Source organism: Rattus norvegicus, chromosome 2 (assembly GCF_021556685.1).
Source record: "Rattus norvegicus strain SHRSP/BbbUtx chromosome 2, alternate assembly SHRSP_T2T, whole genome shotgun sequence".
In the NCBI taxonomy this organism is placed as follows: domain Eukaryota; kingdom Metazoa; phylum Chordata; class Mammalia; order Rodentia; family Muridae; genus Rattus; species Rattus norvegicus.
Genome location: NC_141535.1, coordinates 17,581,429 through 17,605,616, shown reverse-complemented (window position 1 = coordinate 17,605,616; position 24,188 = coordinate 17,581,429). Strand labels below are relative to the sequence as shown.

Genomic DNA, 24,188 nt, shown 5'->3' with positions numbered 1-24,188 from the left:
TCCAAAAGAAAACAGACAAGAAACTCAAGCCATAAAAATAATTAGAGATGAACATATTTAGACTAAACATCACCATTTAAAAACATAATTAAAATGCTACCTACCCTCCTGGGAAATGTATCTTGGAATATGTAAAGGGTAGATTTAGATTCAAGATAGGTGAGTTTCTCAGAATTTCTTCAAGAAAATTTTCCAGAAAAGTAAAAATAAAATAAAAAAACACTGGTCTCATATACACATATCTATCTGCAACTTGGTCTTAACTGTAATTCCTACTATTAGTATATACAGCAAGTACATATTGGTATGTCAGGCACGCTGTGAATGATCTTATCAGGAGCAGGCATTATTGTCTTCTCCAATCGCTATTTGGGAAAATAGCACATTGAGGTATATAATTAACTAAATTTTTAATTTTATTTCATTTTTAATTTGAGTCTAATTTATCTAGAAATTCCTAGTCAATATAATGCCTATTTTTAATTTAATGGTAAAATTGACTATACTATTTGTTATGAGTTATAGGTCGTAATTTTAAGATTTTAAACTATATTCAAAAATTCTATTTTATTTAAACGCATATGCCAGTAACTGTTTGGAATAAAATTTAGCACCTAGGTACTAAGTGCCCAGTACCTTCTACAGCTTAGTAGCGATTCAGAAATAGAGAAACATTTGAGAAGCACCTGAAGAGTTTCTGGAGAATGAAACCTGTTTCTTTAGCATTTCTAGTGTTTACCTACTGCTGTATTTTGTTTCTCTGGTACAGGTCTTCTAAATGGAAATGTTTATTATATTTTGTCTAGAAAAATATAAGGAAGTGTACCATAGTTTGACTTTGGCCACCACAGGAAGGTGTGGTTTGCTACTAACCCTAGTGGGTCATGAATATTCTAACTAGGTGGCAGTATAAAACAATCACAGAGGAAATATATATAAGAATTAGAAAAGTTTAATATATTTTGATGTTTTCACATTGCACTATTTTGACAAAAGTAAAATGTCAGACATGCTTCCTACTTCCGTCGGTCAGTAAGTACTGCTGCAGTCATTTACACTGGTTAGAGAGCATCTACCAGGTCATCGTCCGTCCACTCCTCCTAAAGGGAAAAAACATGTGGTGAGGGTAACACTGAAGAACAATAGAGCCATTTGTTCTTTTCTTCCCTTTAAGAAAATGTGGATTGACAACAGTCTATTGTAGATCTGTTTGTCTCTGAGATGGTTTTCTACTATGGCTGCAGCCACCTGTGGTGTTGCTGTATCTCAAGTGCTGAAGTACAGGTATGTGCTAAGTCCTGCCTGCACTTCACTGTGACAATGACATGGAGGCCGCTGCCCGCTCTGTGAAGGAGTATACGAAGGCTATCCTTTTGCCTGTGCTTGTTTATCTTTGACTTCTTAAGAGACAGTTTTTAAAACTGGGGTAAGGCAAGGGAAGGATTCTTATAGAACAGATAAAATTTGGCAAACCACACCTTCTATCATAGGAAGTTACTTCAATCAAGTAGCTTACTTTAGAAGTGGTTCACTGTCATGTAAAAATAGACCATGTATAGGCTCCCTGTGAGCACCATGTAACAAGCAGCTGCCTCTTGCTCCTACCACCTTGTAGGAAGCCCTCTTCATGCCTTCTCCTGCCATGGATTCTAATCCCCCTGAACTGTTACCCAAAATAAATCTTCCCCTTAACGATATCTTTAAAATTCAGATTGTGCATAAACAGGTAAGTAAAAAATTATTTCAAATTTCAGACGTACTTGTAGTCCTAGTATTCAGAGGGCTGAGGCTTACTTACTTCTCTTAAGAACTGGGAGTTCATGACCAACTAGAGCTACAAAGCAGACACTGTTTCAAACATTCTCAGCCCCATCTGTCTATAATGCTTATAATCGTTCAGAACAGTACGTGTTAACTTAGTTCATGCCAGAAAACAAAAATGATAAGTTTATCTAGGGGAAAACACACCTCTTCCTGTTTGGGTTTCTTTGATACATAGTCATCGTCTTCGTAGCCTTTCCTCTTCTTTCTATAAATAAGCAGTTATTGATTAGCAAAACTGATACTTGCAACAAAATTAATTATAACCCAATGTGGTAGCCTACAGCTACAAAGACAGCACTCAGACTGAGGTAACAGGATTACCTTCACTTCAGACTAGCATGAGTTAACAAGAGTGAGACCCTATCTTCAAAAACAAAATACATTTTTACTGAAGAACAGGCACTAGATAGCTCAACTCCAAACAGACAAAAATCAGTGTACTCAACTTTTTTTTAAAAGTTTGATTTAGATGCTAACATTAACAAACTTTGTACCAGTGACATAATTGAACTCAATGGCTTTATGAGCATAACTTCTGTGTCATGCCTACTTACGTAACCATATTAAGTGCAAGGTCAGAAGAATGACATCGCTCCAACTTCTGTTTCAGAATAGCAACTTCTTCAGATCTGGGTGGCTCATACTTTTTTACTAGATTTCTCATGCCTACACGGGGATACAAACGTATTTAATAAAAACTCTTCTGCCAGATGTTGTGGCACATGCCTCCATCTCTGCACTCAGGAGTCACAAGCAAGTGGAACTGAGTTTGAGGCCAGCCATGTCTAGGGTAAGTTCCAGGAAAGCCAGGGCTACACAGACAAATCCTGTTTTAAAAAACAAAACACAACCCAAAAAGTCTGCTTGTATTAAAGAAAGCATAATAATCTAACTTGCTTCAGGAAAGAGAAGACATTGATGACAACAAATATTCTTACTAGGATTTGTATTCTGTATTAAAATCAAGCAGCAGCAGCCTTTAAAGTTCAAACAGTGAGTATCTGCTGTTTATGTTATACTATATATAGCATAAACATAAGCATGCTGTATATAATACTGGTAGTAATTTTTTATAAGTACCTTCATGTATACATTTTTCTCAATTTAAGGCTTTTGAAATAATCCCTATGTGATTTAGTAAATATTCTTTATTCTCTACTAACAACCATACACAGTAACAATCTATACTATAGATGTTGTCCAAAAATATACCCTCTTATTTACCATATAAAAATATATATATAACAAGAAAAGAATGCTTTCCTTAACAAAAGTTAAAAACAAACTAGATAAGTAAAGATAAGATTACATAAAATACTTTCTATCTTGTTATTTAATATAATAAACCAAAAATCTCAAGATTAGAAACCTGTCTGGGGACTTACTGTGTGGTCATGTGCTTTCAGACTGAAATTGGTATTTGTGATTCAACATCTTTAGGTCAATATCTTTTTTTCAATAAGAATACCTTCATATTATTAAAACTGAATATTTTCTGAAGTGTTCTTGTTTCATAAGAAATCAATAATTAAGCTGTAAGCTTCAGATAAGCAGTGTGTTTTCTTAATGGTTCCTTCTACTACCAAATTGTTAGAAAGTACTATGATCAAATCACAATTAGCTTTGGAAGTGAACCCTCTAGTGGTAAATACAAAGACCTACAGTTTATAGGGAAAAAAAACAAAAACAAAAAACCCTCCATTATGCTTAGAGGAAATCCAAAATTACTTCAAGCAAAAAAATCACTTCAAGGCATGAAACTACATGACTAGAATGTCAGCTTTTAAAATAAACATTAAAGTATATGCCCTAAACAAAGGTCTGCAAGCCAGTATTTTAATTGGTTTGCTTTACCTCTAAAGTACATTTCAATACCTGTGAACATAACTGCCAAGACAAGAACTGAGCATGGTGACATATCCCTACAATCTTTACACTCAGAAACTGAGGAAAGACACTTCAAGTTTAAGTCTAGCCTGGGCTACATTTCTAGATTCTCAAAAACACAAATTAGTGATATATATGCCATATATGTGTATTATGTTTATACGTACGTAGGTATGTGTGTACATATGTTACATACACACATACATTTAATACATAAATGCATGTATTAATTAAGCAGAAATTCTAATCAGAATTTCTAAAGAGGATTTCTCAATTCTAGCACCAAGGGGTTTTGGTAAGCCTGTTATCAAAGTCTTTTAATTTCTAAGGCTCCTATTAAAATCATTACTAATTTGGTGTTTTAAAGCAACCAACTGTATACTCTCACCCTTCAGAGTCCAGAAATCTGAAACCTTTTTTCCTTGGGCCAAAAATCACAGTATTGGCAAATTTTGTCTGAAGGCTCTAATGTAATGGCTTTTTGACACATCACTCCAACTTTAAAGATATGCACATTTTTTGTCTAAACACTGTTTTTATGACCGTCTCCAACATATCTCTACCTTCTGTTCATGAGGACCCTGTGAAAACATGCAATTTTTTTTTAATTTCTTATTGAATATTTTCTTTACTTACATTTCAAATGTTATCTCATTTCCTGATTTCCCCTCTGGAACCCCCCATCCCTTCCTCCCTTCTGCCTCTATGAGTGTCCCCCCCAACCCCCACCCCATCTTCCTGACCTGGCCTTCCCCTACACGGGGGCATTGAGCCTTCACAGGACCAAGGGCCTCTCCTCTCATTGATGTCAGATAAGGCCATCCTCTGCTACATATGTGGCTGGAGCTAAGGCTCCCTCCATGTGTACAATTTTGGTTGGCACTTCTTCCTATGGGGTTGAAAGTCCCTTCAGCTCCATTAGTCCTTTTTCTAACTCCTCCATTGGGGGCCCCGTTTTCAGTCCAATGGTTGGTGGAGAACATCTGACTCTGTATTTGTTAGGCTCTGGCAGGAGTCAGCTATATCAGGCTCCCGTCAGCATGAACTTCTTGGTATCTACAATATTGTCTAGGTTTGGTGACAGAATATAGGATGGATCCCCTGGTGGGGCAGTCTCTGGATGACCTTTCCCTCAGTCTCTGTTCTATACTTTGTCTCTGTATTTTCTCCTGTGAATATTTTATTCTCCCTTCTAAGAGGGACTGAAGCATACACTCTTTGGTCTTTTGGTCTTTGTTGAGCTTCATGTGGTCTGTGGATTATATCTGGGTATTCCAAGCTTTTGGGCTAATATCAGTGAGTGCATACCATGTGTGTTCTTTTGTGACTGGGTTACCTCACTCAGGATAATATTTTCTAGTTTCATGCATTTGCCTAAGAATTTCATGAAGTCATTGTTTTTAATAGATGAATAGTACTCCATTGTGTATATGTACCCATTCTTCTGTTGAAGGACATCTGGGCTGTTAAAACATGTACTTTTCACTTCACTAACTCACGTTACCATCAGCACCTTCTGATGAACTAACCTGCACAATACCGCCTTTTACAGTCTCATTTAACAGGTACAGGTTCCACAGGTAGGACATGGACCTCCTTTAAGGGGGCATTTTTTTTTTTTTACTAACTTGAGTATTTCTTATTTACATTTCGAATGTTATTCCCTTTCCCGGTTTCCGGGCAAACATCTAAGGGGGCATTTTTAAGCAGCATTCTTCATGGTTTTTTGGTTTGGATGATTTGGGTTTTTGGTGCTAGAGTTTAAACAAGAATTGGAATGAGCTAGACAAGGGCTTTACTACCTAGTCCCAACCCAGACCCAGATGTTGATCTCCAAGCTGTAATAATAGTCAATGTGTCTTCTGAAATTGGCACCTCTCCTTTACCAACCCCCACATGAAAAATTACTAGCTTTGTACTGATAACAAAATGAACAGGACATGGAAGGTATTAACTAGCTAAAATTATTTATAAAACAAATGCTCCAAATGCAAACCTTTCCTTGAAATTAGTTCTCTTGATTCTAAGTGTCAACCATCTATTTGTGGATACTTTTAAAAAAAAAATCTGTTCTGACTTAGCCCTTTGTAAATCTGATATCCATATTCTCTTTTTACAAATAAAAGTATTTCCTTTCACATACCTTTTATTTATTCTCGGCAATGAATCTTCAATGCATTTTGACACAATAATTCAATAAAAATAAATTTAAATACCAGTCTACCACAGCACATTAAATACCAAAATATTTATTCAGTAAGCAGCTTTGTTAATAGCACTTACTTTTCATTATATCCAGTAGCTGTGACAGGCAAGTTCTGTTTTCTTTCAGCATTAGACTCTCTGATAAATAGCTGAAGTAAAAAAAAAAATTTTTAACTCATTGAAAGCACATTGCACACTGAAAAGACAGGCATAAATTATTTACATCAATGTTTATTTTATCAAGGACAGTTTTTAAATTACTTATTTAAAACTAGTATATACTATTTGAAACCTCCACAGTACTAAAACCTATTACAGCTTGAAAAACTTAGTACCACTTCTGCCAGTTTAAGAGACATGTACTGTTCAAAGTTTATATTTTACTATATATAACTTTTCAGAGATAAAAGTACTAACAGCCAATATTTATCATTTTACAATAAATGTTTGCTATAGATATGGCCCAACTACAAGCCTACCTAACTTTATGTGATTTATGAAAGTCTGCGCTATAGATGGATTTAACTAAGCTCAAAGGTAGAAGATAAGGACTATGCACCAGTCAGCTCTCTCCCGTCTGTAACAATGTCATTGTACCTATAGCTATACATGAGAAAGCAATCTACCAACACAGGATCACCTCCTGCTTTATAAATCTATCTTTATGAAGTCCAAAGCAACTCAGGTCTTTCAAAAATAAATATATAAAGAAAACTTTCTTCCAGCTAAATTACTTATAAAGAAGGCAAAGAGTTTTACAAACTGTTGTTATTTTTAAACTACCTAGATTAAGCAATATGACAAAACTTTGATAACTACGTTACATATTAACTAGTTTCCTTATTCCCCTCTTGTTACCCATCTGCAATTCTCCTGAAGTTTTTTTTTTTCTTTCATTTTTAAATCACTGTTTTTGAAAGAGGATCTTATGTAGCCCATTTACAGCTCAGCATAGCTCAGGATGCCCTTTAACTCCTGACACTCCTGTTTCCATTCCCCATGTGCCCTTAGACTCTACACCTAACCTCCAGACAAGTCAGTTATTCACATGGTTATCTTTTCTATAGCTCAGTGTTTCAGTCTTGTATTTCTTAGGTGTGGTATTAAATAAATAAAATTCAATGTAAATCACAATAGGGTTAAATCTACCTAATGGGTATTGTGTTTGTACAGGATAGGTATACTAGGGCTAGAGAAATGTCTCAGTGATACACGAACATACTTTTCTTGCAGAAGACCCAAGCTTGGTTCCCAGGACCCATATCTGGCAGCTCCTAACCACCTGTCAGGAGGCATCTAGGAGAGGCTAAGGCTAGCAGGTAACTTTCTTGGAGGTGGCCCACCAGTTTTGCATGGCTTAAGATGGGAAAACTCTGAGAGGCAGGCAAGGTCCCAAGAGATCTGCATCTCAGGATTGCTTAGGCAGTCGATATGCCTTTTCCTATTACATTTTAATGATCCCTGGGCATTAGCCCATCCTATTGGACAGATTTCATGCAAATCAACATAAAGATGAACTTTCATGAATTAAGTTTAGATAAATTACTGATTTTATAGAATTCCTGATTTGATTCAAATAATTTATGAAGAAAGTTTTTAGAGATAGTTTTGTTTTGTCAGAAGAATATATTATAAAGTTAGAATCAAAAATAGAATGTGTCCATTCCTCATTAAATAGTAAAAGCTGCATAATAGAGTCTACAATGAGATTTCACAATTATACTAAGAAGAGAAATAGGCTTGGGACAGATTTGTGATCAAGGAAAAATATTCATTCTAGGTCAGATCCAGGATAAAGCCACAGATGTGCACCAAGATAAAACAAGACCATGAGAAACTGTTACTTTGAACTTATATGAAACACTGCTGTCCTCTGTAACTCCCCTTTTGTGTAGCATTTTATCTATGAGGTAATTTTCTAAGGAACTTTTGTCTAAGAAGGTACAAAAAAGCCAGAGAGAAGCAATGCAGTGTGGCATTTGGGGTTCAGCTCCTTCCATCCAAATGTAAATAAGTATGTCTGTCTATGTGTATATACATCCATATGTAGGTATATGTATGTAAGTATGCATGACATTTGCAGAGCTGATAAGACAGGTGGTCAGGCTGGACTAGAGTGTGTGTGTGTGTGTGTATGAATGTGTATGTGTGTGTACATATTGCCGTGTGGTCAGCAATATTGGTACTTCTGTATGTAGTAATAATAAATATTCCCAGTGAGGAAGGACAAAAACTAAATCACATCTGTTTGATGCCATCTTATTGTATTTTGAAATTTTTAAGTGTATAAAATAGTTTTAAGTTTAGAAAATTTTACTTTCCTTAGCTAATTATAAAGATGAAACAAAAGAATCTCATCATAATAGAAATTGAATATGAATAATAAATAGTATAAATTGGAAAGCAACTGGAGTATTACAATTATTTCTAATTGTCCATTCTTCCAGCTCCATAATAATATACCTATAGCACTGTTACAAGTGTAAGAATTAGTATGTGCATAAGATAACATTAAAATATCAAGTGGAATTAACTCACATTAAGTACTCATGTAATGTCTGCATCTATGTGTGTCTATGTACTGGCTATTATTATTTATGGCTGAACTACAATTTTCATATGGATATACCTTAAAGCATTGCTTCTATAAATCATTACTGAAAGTGTTACATATGCTTTTCAACATATGATACAATAAATCAGATTTGCTGCATTAACACTGCCTTGTAAATCTGTCATATACTGGTAGCTATAATTGTCTTCCAAAAGTACATGTCACACTTCCAGATAAGTCAAAATAGTATTCTCCTAGCTCAACAATACTAGATTAAATGCTTTCTTTAAAGGCAATTTCCTTATTCAACCACAAAACCAGATATATATTTTATACACACAGAAACATTGTTTAATGAAACTTAGTTAAAAATTCAGACTTTACTAAAAAGTAAAACTTGAATTGGAACTAAGGTAAGACAAATTAATACCTTTCCATAGTAATTCCAGCCCTAGAGGCACTTGATAAAATGGCAGTCAGGGCAATTTGTGAGGGTGTGTACAAAAGATAAGCATCTGTCAATGCAATTCTACTAAGAAAATCATCAGCCGTTTTCCTCAAAATCTCTGGATTCTCCAACATGGGGTATCGAGTCTAGAAAGAAAGTTTATAGATGTTACTATTTCTGAGAATTTATTGGATAGCCATACTATTAAAAACTACAGTAGCTAGTAAGTACTTAATAAATAATGATTTTTAAAAAGTAACTCCTTTCCTATGTTCCAAAAATGAATCTTTCAATGTTAAATTGTTTGGTATGTACTAATAGAACATTACTAAATTATAGTCATCAAATTCTGAGTGTTTTTACTGATAGGACTTTCAAACTTTTTTGGAATACAACCATGATAATATACTTATAACGGAAAAAAAACCAGAAGCATATGCTTTAGCACAATAATACTTAACATTATTCTCAGTTTAGTACTTTCTCAGTTAGAAAGGGAAATTTCTAAGATTCTACTGGATTCAAGGCAAAGCCAAGATGTATTAGATATATACTCTCTGGTAAAGACTGAAAGGCCACATTAGGAATTGTACTAAATCACTGTTAAAGTTTAGTTTTTCTAATTATATTATTGAGAGAGAAAGTAAAGGGAAATGAGTGCTGAACCAATTAGCCTTCTCAGATATCTACAGAAATACTTTTAGACTAAGCTCAAGAATTCTGGAAAACCTTATGCAGTCTATCAGTTCCTTTCCTTAAGTTTCAATCCCTCAGACTGACAGATACTTACTGTCAAATTGTAAACTAGTAAGACAATCTATAAATATTCTGAAACAAAATATCAGATTCAACTGTAGAGTTCCACATAGGCCTAGTCATTGTCCCCAAATATCTAACCTCTGAAATGATAAATGTAGTCACTCCCCACTTTCTTGGGATTTTGCTTAATTTTTTCATGAGGTTCTTGTAAATCTTAGAGCTCTGGATTTGAATTCTTCTACCTGATCTGACTTACTAGAATCTTCAACAATTTCTTTGCTGCATTTTTAGGTATACATACACGTATGTATGTATGTATATATATATATATATATAAATGTATATGTATATGTCTGTCTGTGAATGTGTGTAATAAGTGCATAGTGCCAACAGAGACAGAAAGGGGTGTTACTTCTCCTGAAGCTGGAGTTTAAAGGCAGTTCTGAACCACCAGATGTTGGTGAACTTAGGTCCTCTGGAACAAAGCAAGCATTCTTTAACTAATTAGCAATCTCTCCAGCCTCAATTTCAACAGTATCTGAGTCTAATTTCTATACTTTTGATTTCTGGGCATTGACAGAAAAATCTACAGAAGAGGTCTTGGGATCCTAATATCAATTCAAATTCACTAACCTTGGCATGTCTCTCAGCCTAACAATCACGTTTTCCTAGAAAATTTCTTCTTTGAGTAAGCTTCAAAAGAACATCATTCTATGGAAAATTATCTCTGCACTTAATAAGGATTAGAACTATTCCTATCAAATCCTCAGATACAATAGTATTTTCACCCAGACTCTCTCTCTCGAATCAACACAAGATCTTCTCTAAGACCAGTTGTACCATTTCAAACCACATGCTAACCCCTTTATATTGTTGGAGAGAATCTCCAGCTGTTAGACAGTCTCTACTTCCCTTTAACTTTTCTTATGACTAGCTCATTGGATCAGTACTTAGTATGTCAATCTCTTCTAGAAAACTAAACACATCTACATCCAGCATTTCCTCCATCTTACCTCTTTCCAATTCGCAGAAAAAACTGTTTAATCTAAGTTATGTATACGAGTTCTGTCCTACAAAACAATTTTTCTATCAGTAATGAATAGAGGAATGAGTTATACAAGGTTCTAAAGCAGCTGAACATTTCCCATCACTCAGTTATTTCACAAGCATCACAAATATAATTTTTCAGCAATGCTTGAGTAAACAAGTCTATGGTCTTGTGTCAGAATAAGACATAAGTATGTATATTGCAGAAATTTCAAAATATGATAAACTATGCAACTGCTTATGTTCTTGCTACACTATATAACTAATTTATGTTAGAATATATGTTTTGTACTTACTAGCAAAAAGTTAATTTTTATCTTAGAGTATGTTTCTTCTACTTAGTAACAAAAATGTTAATTATAAAACACTTCAGACACATCCACAAGAATAACAGAAGCCATTGTTATGAGAGCTCCATGCACAGTAACACCTAGCTAAGGGCAATATGTAAGGGGGAAGAGTATAATATTGGGAACACAATAACAAATTCACCTAGTGTCTCAGAATATATCCAGTAATTAAGGAACATACTTTTTTTAATTTATAAGAAACATACTTGTTTCTCTCCCTCCTTCCCTTTACCTGGACAGGATCTTACTATGTAACCAAGTTAACAGGAGTTCTAGGGCTCTCCTTCCTTTATAGTTTTAAAATTTTTATTTCCTTTGTTTTTATGCATGTTGATGTGTATCTGTTTTTCCTGTACATATGTCTATGCACTACATGCATGCCTAGTAATCAAGAGGGACAGAAGAGGGAATTGGATTCCTGGGAACTGGAATTGCAGGCAATTATGAGCTACAGTGCGGGTGCTGGGAATTAAACCCTGCTCATTTAGAAGAGTAGCAGTACTCTAAACTGGTGCATCATCTCTACAGCCTGTTGCCTTTTAATTTATTCCCCTAAAGCCACCAATCTGTTTTATTTTCCTTCCACACTTCAAAGACAAATGTCAATAAAATCATGAATGACCTTTCTGGCACCGAATTTAGCAAACATTAGCAGCCTCCATTATCTTTTCCTAATCCAAGCAGAATTGGAAAGATGTTCTCCTTACTTACTAGAGTACTCTATCTACTTCCCTTTATTTTTTTCCAACAATCCTACAACTCTGGATACATTTTACTCCCATTATAAGCTTCTTCATTTTTCAACTACCGTTTAAACATTTATGACCAAAGCCCTCGCTGTTACCCTGCTGTTACCCCTTTGTCCATTGTGATCCACTCTCTTCATAATGCAAGACACATTCAGATGTCTAATCTCATCTGATGGTATAATGCCTATTTTGATTGTCAACTTGACTACATCTGAAATTATCTAGAACCCCAAATGGCTGGATGACCCTGTCAGGGATTTTGTTTAAAACACACCTTTAATCCAGATCTTTTGAGGTGTTAAGACTCATCTTTAATTTGGGTCACACCTTCTGTTGGAAGCCTATATAAAGGACATGGCAGAAGGCGGCCCTTCTTTTTGCTTGCTTGCTCTTGCCTTGCTAGCAAGTCCATTCCTTCTCTGGTATTAGCACTTCCTTCTTTGGCATTCTAGTGTATACTGAAGACCAGTTGAGATATCCAGCCTCATAGACTTAACTACTGGACAGTGGATAGGATCTTGTGTTCATAGGCAGTCACTATTTGATTAACTTGACCACATCCTAATAAATTCTTCTCTCTCTCTCTCTCTCTCTCTCTCTCTCTCTCTCTCTCTCTCTCTCACACACACACACACACACACACACACACACACAGAGACACACACAGACAGACAGACACACATGCACACACACACACACACACACACACTATTACTCTAGAGAAACCTGACTAGTATAGACACCAACTAACCTGTGAGGTGCCAACAGGCCATTTTTTCACATTGTGAACCCAATCATGCCAGTTCTATAGACAAGGCTTTCATGGTCTTTTTCCTTTGTAAACATCTTCAACACTATTTACCTAGTCTAGATACCTGCCTTTAATTCAAGCCAAAACACTCTTCCCCTCCATCCCCTGACTCTTCCTGAGTGCTTGACTAGGAAAGTCTTTGGGTGGGGTGTTCTTTCCTCACCTAATTCTACTCTTGATTTGAATTTCACTTCAACAGTGTTTTCCTTGCTTTTCAATCTGCCATCTTCTAATAGAATATTTTGATTTCCCTATATAAAATTTACCACATTAATAGTTATCTAAGGTCCATGAAAGTTGTCATGTTCCTGTCTTGTTTCTAGGTTGCACCCCAAAAACATAATGCTTAGCATAAATAGCTGCTTACCTGAGAATAACCAGCTCTTGACTTTTCTTTGACTTAGTCTACTCAACAACTTAAATTGACTACATCAATATTAACATATGCATTAATATGTGGTACATACAAATACATAGACTGAATTCTACACATAAAATATACACATGCACATATTTGTATTACAAGCTTTGTGATCTACTGACACTACAGTGCCAGGCTAGTCTCAAACTCCTAGGTACAGAGTGATCCTCCCACCTAAACTTCCTGAGCCCCTGACCATACAGGTGTCACCAATTTACTTATAATTTTGGCGATTATATTTGTGAACTGAGTTCATAAAACATTTACAATAAGATTAATTTATCTTTTGGTTTAATATTAAGAATTTTTTGAGGCACTATAAGTCACTAGGCCTAGATCTATGACAATATATACCAGTTATAAGAACATTACTATAATCTGATAATCTACTATAGGTTACTAAACAAGAAACCTGGGAATTCTTACCCAATAATCTTAAGAAACAAACTTTCCAGGTAGACTCTAATGCACACTGAAGTTTGAAAACTATTACCCTAGAAAAGCCAGCGAAGATTCTTGGGGTGCACCTGTGTTATAGCAGTTAGGATACTACTGGTTAGAAAGCTTTCGATTCTTTTTAGCAAACAGTAATAAAGGAGTACCTCTATCAGCTGTTTCATGCCAGTACATTTACCTTTATATCAATGAGGAAGCCTTCAAATGGTCTATATGGATTGTGGACAATGAGGTGAAAATTAAGTTGTTGTATAAGTAGTAGTTCATATTCCAAAATCTGTTCCAGTGCCTTCTCCTGTCCAAGAGGACTCTCTCGAAGGTTCCCAACAAACTGAGGACTAGACACATTGAATTCATCTACTTTGCAGGCCAAAAATGCACAAGTAAGCCTACATAAAAAAATAAAGGATGGCAGAAATACCTAATTATTACTTAAAGTGCTTTGTAAACTGCATAATATTCATATGTGACTATGCTAGATACTGCAGGAAATTAAATGAATTAAATTAAAAAATAAAACAGAAGTTAAAAAATGTTCCTCTTTAAACTTTGTTAGGCTTAGGAGAAACTATATAGTTAGGTTGAGCCATCATTTACTACTGCTACAGCATTTAACCATCATTAACACATAGCGTCTATAATCCAACCACAAACTTGGAAAACATAATAAGTAGTGTGTATCAAGAAATATAAATGGAAGATTTAATTTAACGGAATAGAACACATGCATATACCTTATAACCATACAAGACAGGTAATAGTAACTAATACTCTAGACAGTCAGCAGCAGCAGCCTCAAGTCATTGTGAGGATGTGATTACTGCTTGCAAGCAAATATGGAATTCTCCTGAGTACTAACTTAAGTTCATCGAGAACTAGTGTAAGAAAGCTACTGCTGTCACCCTTTAGTATCTGAAGCCAGAATAAAGCCCTGAGCTTGACTGCTGAGAAGGGAATGGTGACAAATAAATAAACAGACAGACAAACAGAAGGATAAATGGCAGCAAACCGTTTGGTGAGTCCTATATTAACTGTGTTCTCATACATGATGATAAGCATGATGCTTAGCAAAGAGAGGAAACAACATATACTTCTGCTTAGCCAAAATGAATATGAAGTTACAAGATGCACAAACTGAATGGAAATGGAGAGAAAGCAATTACCTCAAATGATTCTTAGCCTAAGCAATTGGCAGAATAAAGGTGCCACTGATAGCGGAATTAATAGGATTATTAGTGGAAAGAGAACTAGGTGAGTGGTGGACAAGCTGCAGTTCAGAGGCCATTAGCTATACAGAACATAACAGTAACTAAGAAGGCCTTATATCCAAATAGAAAAAAATTCAGGTCTAAATTGTTCCTAATTAAAATTGTCAGTTATCTGTCATATACAGCTCACAGATAAAGGTCCACACATTATAAACATCTTCAATAAAAACAAAGCAAAACAAAACAAAAACAAATTTATACTCACATTATTATCCGAGGGTGATATTCCATTACTGAGTTATTAAGATAAAAACGCTTGAAATACATACAAGCTGTACCCTAAGATTAAAAATAAAAATATAAACATTTATAAAAGCAGTATCTACTTCTGTTACATGTTAAATTTGGAAAAAAAAAAACTTATTCATGCACAGGTTTCCTTAAAAATGTTTTCCACATCGCCGGTATGTCTGAATTTTCCCTTAATCACAATGAATTCTGATAAAGTACAACAAAAGTGTTGAGTGTTTTGGCTTCCTTTTCTACCCTCCTTATGCTCAGGGAGTGACTGTTCCACCAGGCCACTCCCAAGACCCTTGAATCCTTGGATAAAGGACACACAGACAGCGTTGTCACCTTAACTTGCCTTTAAGCACAACTGCTGGGCACAAATACCTCCCACCTGGAAATGTGTGCCCTTACCAATTTACTATCTTTGTCTCTCCTTCTGCCCTAAACCTAGTGGCTTGTTCCAATTAGCCCCTGCCAAGCATCTTTGGCCACCAGCCAGTAACAGAGGCTGCAGGCCCTAGATGCCCTGAGGTCTTAGTCTTACATGGTTGCTGTGTGCATTTTCCTCCAAAGCATGGCAGAAAAGTTCCTTCTTTTCTTCCCTGCATCTCCATCCTCTTGGGACCCAGAACTCACCTGTACCTTCCACCCAGCTTATTGACAAATCAAGAACCAATTAGGGAGAACCTCCCCTTAGGGGAAAAACACACACACACACACACACACACACACACACACACACACACACACACAATCAAAGAGCCTGTATTATTTTTTAGGTATCTGTCCCCAGCCTATGTGGAGTAATCCTTTCTGTAGTCAACTGAATTTAAAAATATATGTATCTGTGTATTAATTTTTGAATTCAGGACAAAATGAATACTTATACTCAAGAAAATTTTAAGGACTAAAATACCAATGATCACAGGTTAGCCAATTTTGGAAAAATGCGAATGGATAACATAATTGGAGCAAAAAGCTTTTTCTCTGTTAATTCCAAATCTTCATGGTGATGAACCATGATGACTACTGTCAAACTGTACACCTTACAATTGCCTGAATACTTCCCATCCGATAATTCCACTGTGCGAAGCACAGCAGTATCAATCTATCCCAATCCTTATAATACAGTAGTAACATACTGCTATCTTCACAGAAAATGAAATAGCATGATTAATCCTATTTATTCACACATTTATCAAGGGTCACAGGCTATATTCAACTAAGAACTATCTATCTTGACCTACTGAGTAGTAAAATAACCACTTATTTATTTGATAACAGGAAAAATCCTCCATTTAAATGCTTCAAGAGTTGTTGTCAACTTAAACAATTAACAAAAAAATAATCACTGTGTCCATTCATAAAACTCACTGAAAGACTGCTTGACCCAAAGAAATAATTTAATACTACTAGATCATTTTACAGTTTCTGTAATGAAAAAGATAAAACCCAATTTCATCACAGAAACTAATCTGTTACTGTTTATGACTGTTACCTCTCTCAGATAAGTCTACAACTTTACAATGAACCATAAATACTTATGGATTTAGTATTTTCAATGTTCTTCCATTTTTTCTATTATAAAAATAGAGGAGCCTAGATAGTTTTTTTTTTTAATTGGGTCATAAATCATTTGTTTTGAAACTTTAAAAACAGCTGTTTTGGTCAGCGTTTCCATTCCTGCCAAAACATCATGACCAAGAAGCAAGTTGGGGAGGAAAGGGTTTATTCAGCTTACACTTCCACATTGCTGCCAAAGGAATTCAGGTCTGGAACTGAAGCAGGTCAGAAGCAGTAGCTGATGCAGAGGCCAGGGCTGGAATGTTACTGACTGACTTGCTTCCCCTGGCTTGCTCAGCTTGCTTTCTTAATAGAAACCCATACTACTAGCCCAGGGATGATGCGACCTACAATGGGCCCACCCACCCTTGATCACTAATTGAGAAAATGCCTTACAGCTGGATTAGATGGAGGCATTTCCTCAAGGGAAGCTCCTTTCTCTGTGATAACTCTAGCTTGTTGACTCATAAAACCAGCCTGTACTTTCATATTTAACCTTTACAGCCAACAAGCCATAAGAGTCATAAACAAGGTAAAAGTGTTTTGGACTCCCTTAACACCATCTTTTTTCTTTGTTGTTTAGCTTGTAACACAGGTTACCTATTCCTCTCACCAATGCCCACCTCAGTAGAAAACACAGCACTAAGAACCACATGAACTAATCCCTTTAAGACTGGGATATACTCAGTAGTGTGCCTGCCAAGCATGGATGCAGCTCTGTGTTTGATCCTGTGCACTAATTAAAACTAGAAGTGCAGTGCCAACAATCCCAGTGAGGTTTAGGCACTAGGACCAGAAGTTCAAGGTCACCCCCTGGAATATAACAAACTCAAGGCCAACATAACTTGTTCAAGACCATTTCAAAACAAAACAAAGTCACCAAGAAAACAGTAACAATATCACCTCTAATATACTCTTATTAAAGTTTTAAAAGATCTTATGGCAAGAGTAGCAGCTGGAATATAAATCAATGAGCATTTTAAATAGGAACTAAGTTTAGCAGTGTTGAAAAACTGGAAGTTTATATTCTAATCTCAATTCTACTGTTTTCTAGTAAAGAATATGAGAAGAAAAATGAGGATGTCACAACATGTAAGCACACTATAAAATGAAACTGGAGATGTCCTGACTTATAAAATGTACAAACTGAATAGGCACCTAAAAATCTTACAAGATTATTTTTTCTCACATTCATTATACTGATAACATGTATGAAAATACCGGTATTTAAAAAAATTTGATTCATATACAACTTTCACTGAAGCATGTTGTGGTGGCTAAAGAACATTAAATTCATGCTTTGATATAGGGAACTAAGCATGTGGGCAAAAACCACATTTCTCAGTTAACACAGTCATTCCAGACTCACTTTTCAGCAAGATCCATGGAGCGGCCATGTGTTCCCCACAGTTCCAGCTCATTCCATCCAGAAGCAGAGGACTACTAGATTAGGCACTCCAAGAGTCACCAGATCATCTAAGATTCTAGTTATGACAAGAGAGCCCCTTTCGGATGAGATGGACTGTACTGGGCCACACTATGAGAATAAACAAACTACTAGATTTTTTTTTCTATTATTATTTGCTAAATAGTTTGGGTCCTATTTAGTCTATAGTTAGGACTCTAACCTCAAAGATAACTCTTAACATAAATACAATTTGGCTACTTGCAAAGAGTATTTTCCTTCTGTAGGCTGCCACTTTGTACTATTGATGGTGTCCTTATCCTTGCAAAAGCTTTTCTGTTTCATCAAGTTCCATTTAGTAACTGTTGCTCTTAGTGCCTAAGCTATTGGTGTTCTGTTCAGGAATTTATCTCCTGTGCCAATGAGTTCAAGCAGTTTCTTACTTTCTTTAGTCCATCTGGACATGAGTTTTGTGCAGGGTGATAGTTATGTGTCTATTTGCAGACATCCAGTTAGACTGGCACCATTTGTTGAAGATCCTTTTTTCCCTCATTTTGGCTTTTTTTGTCTAATATCAAGTGTCCATAGGTGTGTGGGTGTTTTCAAGGTCTTTGATTCTATTCCCCTGATCAACCTGTGTGTTTTAATTCCAGTACCATGCAGTTTTTATTACTACTGCTGTGTAGTGCAGCTTGAAATCAAGGATGGTGATACCTCCAGAAGTTCTTTTATTGTACAGGACTGTCCAACAGACGACTAATATCCAAAATATATAAAGAACCCAATAAACCAATTAAAAATGGGGTACAGAGCTAAACAAAATTCTCAACAAAGGAATCTCAAATGGCTGAGAAGCACCGAAGAAATGTTCAACATCCTTAGCTCCACTTTGGAAATCGGTTTGGCAGTTTCTCAGAAAATTAGGAATAGATCTTAAGTCCCAGCTAAACCACTTCTGGGCATATACCAAAAAGATGCTCCACTGTTCTACAGGGACACACGCTCAACTGTGTTCATGGCATCTTTTTTTATGATAGCCAGAAACTGGAAACAACCCAATGTCCCTCAATGGAAGAATGAATTTAAAAAATGTGGTATATCTACAGAATGGAATACTATTCAGCTATTAAAAACAAACACATCATGAAATTGGAGGGAAATAGACAGAACTTGAGACTATCACCTAGGGAAGGCTTGGGGAGTCTCTGGGGGTGACTCTAGCTGAGATTCCTATGACCAGGGGATATAGAGACTGAAATATCCACCTCCTGTAGCTAGCCAGGACTGCCAGTGAAAGGAGGAGGACATCAACCCATCCATCCACAAACCCATCAACCCAAAATTTGTCCAGCCTGTAAGATAAGATTGAAGATGGAGCAGAGACTAGAGAGAAAGGTCAACCAGTGACTGGCTCAACTTGAGACCCAGCCCATGGGAAAGAGACAACTGACGCTATTACTGAAACGCTGCTGTGCCTCCAGACAGGAGTTTACATAACAGTCTCCTGAGACGCCTCATCTAGGCCCAGATGGAAACAGACGCGGAGACCCAGAGACAAACATCAAGAACTTGGGGAGTTTTGTGGAAGACTGGGGGACAGACTTGAGCAAGCCAGAGGAGTCAAGGACACCAGAAAAGGACTTATAGAGCCAACTAACCTGGGTCCATGGGGGCTCACAGAGACTGAATCACCAACCAAAGAGGGCTGGATCTAGGACCCCCTCCATATTTGTAGCACATGTGCAGCTTGATCTTCATATGGGTCCCTAACAATTGGCGTAGGGGCTGTCTCTAACTCTGTTGCCTGCCATCGGATCCTCTTTCCCAAATTGAATGACTTGAATGTTGGGCCTCAGTGGAAGAGAAGATGCTTCTGGGAGTAGATCTAGGGTGGTACCCAAAGGGGGAAGGGCTTCCCTTCTCTGAGATTTGCAAAGGGTGAGAAGAGGTGGTAGTGGTAGTGGTGGTATGATTGGAATGTAATGTGAAAAATAAAATTATCGGGGGTGGGGGGTGGGGAGGAAGGGTGAAGAGTAAGAGTTCAGTTCTCTCAAGCTAGCTAACAAGCATATTCTTCTTTACAACTACTTACCACAACAGACCGTGGCATAGCTGGTTTAAACACTGAACAAAATTCCAACAATCTTTTTTCATAGTATTTGCAAAGTGTCATTTCTTCATGAGGCTCAAGAAACAACGGATCATTTGGAAGAACCTTTAGACAGAGCAAACAATTCAACGTAAGTTCAGTGCATTAATTGTACAACTGTCTTCTCTGTCTTGCTTAAATCTGACTCATACCATCAACAAAAAACAGACCTTACATTTTTTTCTCTTTGTAAGTTTGCTAGGCATTAAGCAAAATATCTAGGAAAATAATACACAAAATCAATAAACGGAATCTAGGTCTTCATTTCACAAGTTCTCAAACTGTCAATTTGGACATTTTTAAACAATCATGACAGAGTATGCCAATATACTCCCAGGTTTGAAACCACTATTTGTAAGTTAAAAAGAAGATACATATTTTCACTTGTTGGAAATCTCCCAAAGTAGTTTTCTCAGCCAATCAATGTGTCACCCAAATTAAACCATCATCATCATCATCATCAACAACAACAACCACCACCACCTCAATTCATTGGCCACCTTCTTGTTTTGGGAATACAAATCTTATTTGCCTGAGTTACCTCAGGGCAGTATAATAAAAATGAGTGGGAAACTTGAAGGAAGACCAGTGCCATAGAACAAGCCATACTCAACTGGCTTCCTTGTGCAACATTCTGAGTTCAGGTTGTTTCTGGAAAGCAGATCCAACAAGCCATCATTTTCCCATTTGAAGTCTTTGGAAAGTCCCCTTCAGTTCTGGCATGAGCTTCATCCTCCTTACACTTCCACTTACAAGTTGCTTGCCCATGTTCTTCAACCACTGCCACAGAGGTACAGCTTCACCCACGAATGACCACGAGCACTCCACATACTTTCCTTCGAGTCTGACTCACAACTAGACACCAACGGCTGTTTCTGCCCTCCCTCCTGCCAACTATAGATAATGGTTTGTCCTGACATCCCGAAAGACCAGTGACCAGTTCGAGTCCCGCACTAAAATCCGCACTCTATCAAGGCTTTCGCTATTCCCTAGGATGTTACTCGCCCGGGACTTGACTGTCGCGTCAGTCACTGTCTGCACTGACACGGCCAGGTGAGCGGTTTACAAGCTTCCAGCCGGCAGGCAAAGCGGGACTTCAGGAGGGTCCCCAGGTTCAGGGTGGGCACAGGGGCTGGCTCGCGGGGACCTCACCTTCCCGTTAGCCACAGCTTTGCACTTGAATTTGCGGTTGGCGTCGGCCCGCAGACGCGCCAGTTGCTCCTCGCTAGCGAAGGTCCAGTGCCGCTTCTGGCTGCTGTTGTGGTACATGCTGTAGCCCTCACGGGCCGCAGGGCCGAGACAGAAACAGCGACACTCCGGGAGACAGCAGCCACGAGCGACTGCCAACGCGAGAACCCTCGGCCCAGACCGCAGGCGCGCGCGTGACGTCACGGTCACGTGCCTGCGTCTGCCCGGGGCCTTTCCGGAACCCTAGGGAGGGATTCCGCGACGTGGGAGGGCGGAGCCTCGGGGCTCCCAGGCTTGGGGAGGAGTCTGACGGACGTGGCCTGGTAGCGTCAGAAGTGGGTGCGGCTGCAGTGATCCTGGTTCCCGAGGACTCGTGAGCACTAGGGACTTCAGGACCTGTGGAGAGAGGGACTTGATTGGAAAATGGAAGTGCTGGATGCGAATTCAAGCTACAGCTAATGCAACCTTTCTCCAGAGGTTTTTAATCTTCCCAGTATTCCCATCTCCGAAGACAAAGTGGATGCTAGTTTTACAATTCTGTTTTATTGGACACCGCCAAGATGTAAATTATTACCTGGAAATTTTTCAGTGCTTTTTTTTTTTGTAAACAAACACAAATGTCTTTGTGCAGTCTTAAATTGTCCTATGTATTGTTTGTAGACAGACTCTTAAGTATTTTGAGTGCCAATATAATTTATAATCTGAGTATTGCAATCACAGATCTGGCTTTGCAGAGCATGGTCTCCAAAGAAAGGTTTTACATACTTTACTAAAGTTACCAGCAAGAGCACACACATAGATAGTACTAGGATTTCCTTTCTTGCTTTGAGGAAATATCCCATTTCTTAAAGTCTTATCCTAAAATCTCTAGGATAAGGAGAAAATTAAAAGAATTCAAGATTATGTGCTCTTAACAGGAAAGGGAGAAAAGAGGACCAGAAGAATAAGGATCAATTTTACTTACATAACTTGAAGTAAGTTTTGCATATCTTTGTGTATATGGTATGCATGTTGTAATGACTATTCCTGGTTATCAACTTGACTATATCCGAAATGAACCACAACCCAGAATTGGAGGGCTCACCTGTGACCCTGTCTTGAGGCTGGAAGACACAAGATTCCAACCTGGATCTTGGCATAGAGATCTTGAAGCACAGTGGCTATGACAAGCTTAGGCCCAGGCAAGGAAGTATGCATACTCCTTTAATCCCAGGAGACTGAGGCAAGGAGATCTCTGAGTTCAAAGTCAGCCTGAGACAAAAATAGGTCCCAGATCCAGGCATGGTGGTACATACCTTCTGGGCCACACACCTGCTGGAGGCCTACATAAGGACTTTGGAAGAAGGAAGATTCATTCTTCTCGCCTGCTTGCATTTACTTGCCAGCACATCCGTTGGAACCTTCTATGGAAAACCAACTGAAACAACTAGCCTGGAGGGACTGAGCAACTACCAGATTCTTGGACTTCCCATTCACTGCTGACCATTGTTGGGGTAGCTGCACTACAGACTGATAAGTCATCACAATAAATTTTCTCAATATAGAAAGACATTTCGTAAGTTCAGTGACTCTAGAGAACCCTAAGACACATGTATACATGTGTAACAGGCGTGTAAAAGGCCAAAGTCGATGTTAGGTATCTTCTTCAATCTCTCTGCATTGTATTGATTGAAGCATCACCTTTCAAACATACCATAGCTCCACAGGTCCTGCTAGGCTAGCTACATATCCCCTTCTCTGCATTCAGAGTGGTGGGCAAGGTTACATTGGCCAACAAGCAAACTAGATTTTCACTTGAGTTGTATGCATCCCAACTCTGTTCCTTGCCTTTGAGAAGCAAATGCTTAATCCACTGGACCAACCCCTTTCCCCCAATTTAGAGTATTTTAAGTCAACTCTTGTATACATTTTCTTAACTTACCACCTTTATTTCTCAAACAAATAGTTTCTGATTTTGGTGACACACAACAAAGGGAAGTTATAGAAAAAACAATAAAGCCAGGAGTGGTGGTGAATGCCTGTAATCACAGCACTGAGGAGTCTGGCAGGAGGATTAAGAATTAAAGGCCACCGAGTGGGGAATTTCAGGGCAGTCTAGGCTACACGATACTCTTATCTAAGCCTTTGTTTTTAAAAGAAAGAGTGGATTACATTTAAGCCCACAGAAATAATATTCTTTGAAGTATGACATGTTCTGTATTCCTTTAGCTACTGGTATGGGTTTCTAACATTTTTTTTTTATTAACTTGAGTATTTCTTATCTACATTTCGAGTGTTATTCCTTTTCCCAGTTTCCGGGCAAACATCCCCCTCCCCCCTCCCCTTTCTTATCGGTGTTCCCCTCCCCACCCTCCCCCCATTGTCCCCCTCCCCCCAACAGTCTAGTTCACTGGGGGTTCAGTCTTAGCAGGACCCAGGGCTTCCCCTTCCACTGGTGCTCTTACTAGGATATTCATTGCTACCTATGAGGTCAGAGTCCAGGGTCAGTCCATGTATAGTCTTTAGGTAGTGGCTTAGTCCCTGGAAGCTCTGGTTGCTTGGCATTGTTGTACATATGGGGTCTCGAGCCCCTTCAAGCTCTTCCAGTTCTTTCTCTGATTCCTTCAACGGGGGTCCTATTCTCAGTTCAGTGGTTTGCTGCTGGTATTCGCCTCTGTATTTGCTGTATTCTGGCTGTGTCTCTCAGGAGCGATCTACATCCAGCTCCTGTCGGTCTGCACTTCTTTGCTTCATCCATCTTGTCTAATTGGATGGCTGTATATGCATGGGCCACATGTGGGGCAGACTCTGAATGGGTGTTCCTTCAGTCTCTGTTTTAATCTTTGCCTCTCTCTTCCCTGCCAAGGGTATTCTTGTTCCCCTTTTAAAGAAGG

The 24,188-nt window shown here is 37.8% G+C and overlaps 1 protein-coding gene across 1 annotated transcript; it reads right to left on the bottom strand.

Moving 5' to 3' along the window:
- Window positions 1-932: 932 nt before the first annotated feature.
- On the bottom strand, window positions 933-21,525 carry Ccnh (cyclin H). Its single transcript, NM_052981.4, has 9 exons — window positions 21,280-21,525; window positions 20,071-20,193; window positions 14,985-15,058; window positions 13,690-13,900; window positions 8,901-9,064; window positions 5,995-6,065; window positions 2,379-2,490; window positions 1,969-2,029; window positions 933-1,100 (listed from the first exon to the last, which is right to left on the bottom strand). The coding sequence occupies exons 1-9, from the start codon at window positions 21,394-21,396 to the stop codon at window positions 1,062-1,064; spliced, it is 972 nt and encodes a 323-aa protein (NP_443213.3). The 5' UTR covers window positions 21,397-21,525; the 3' UTR covers window positions 933-1,061.
- Between the last annotated feature and the right edge of the window lie 2,663 nt (window positions 21,526-24,188).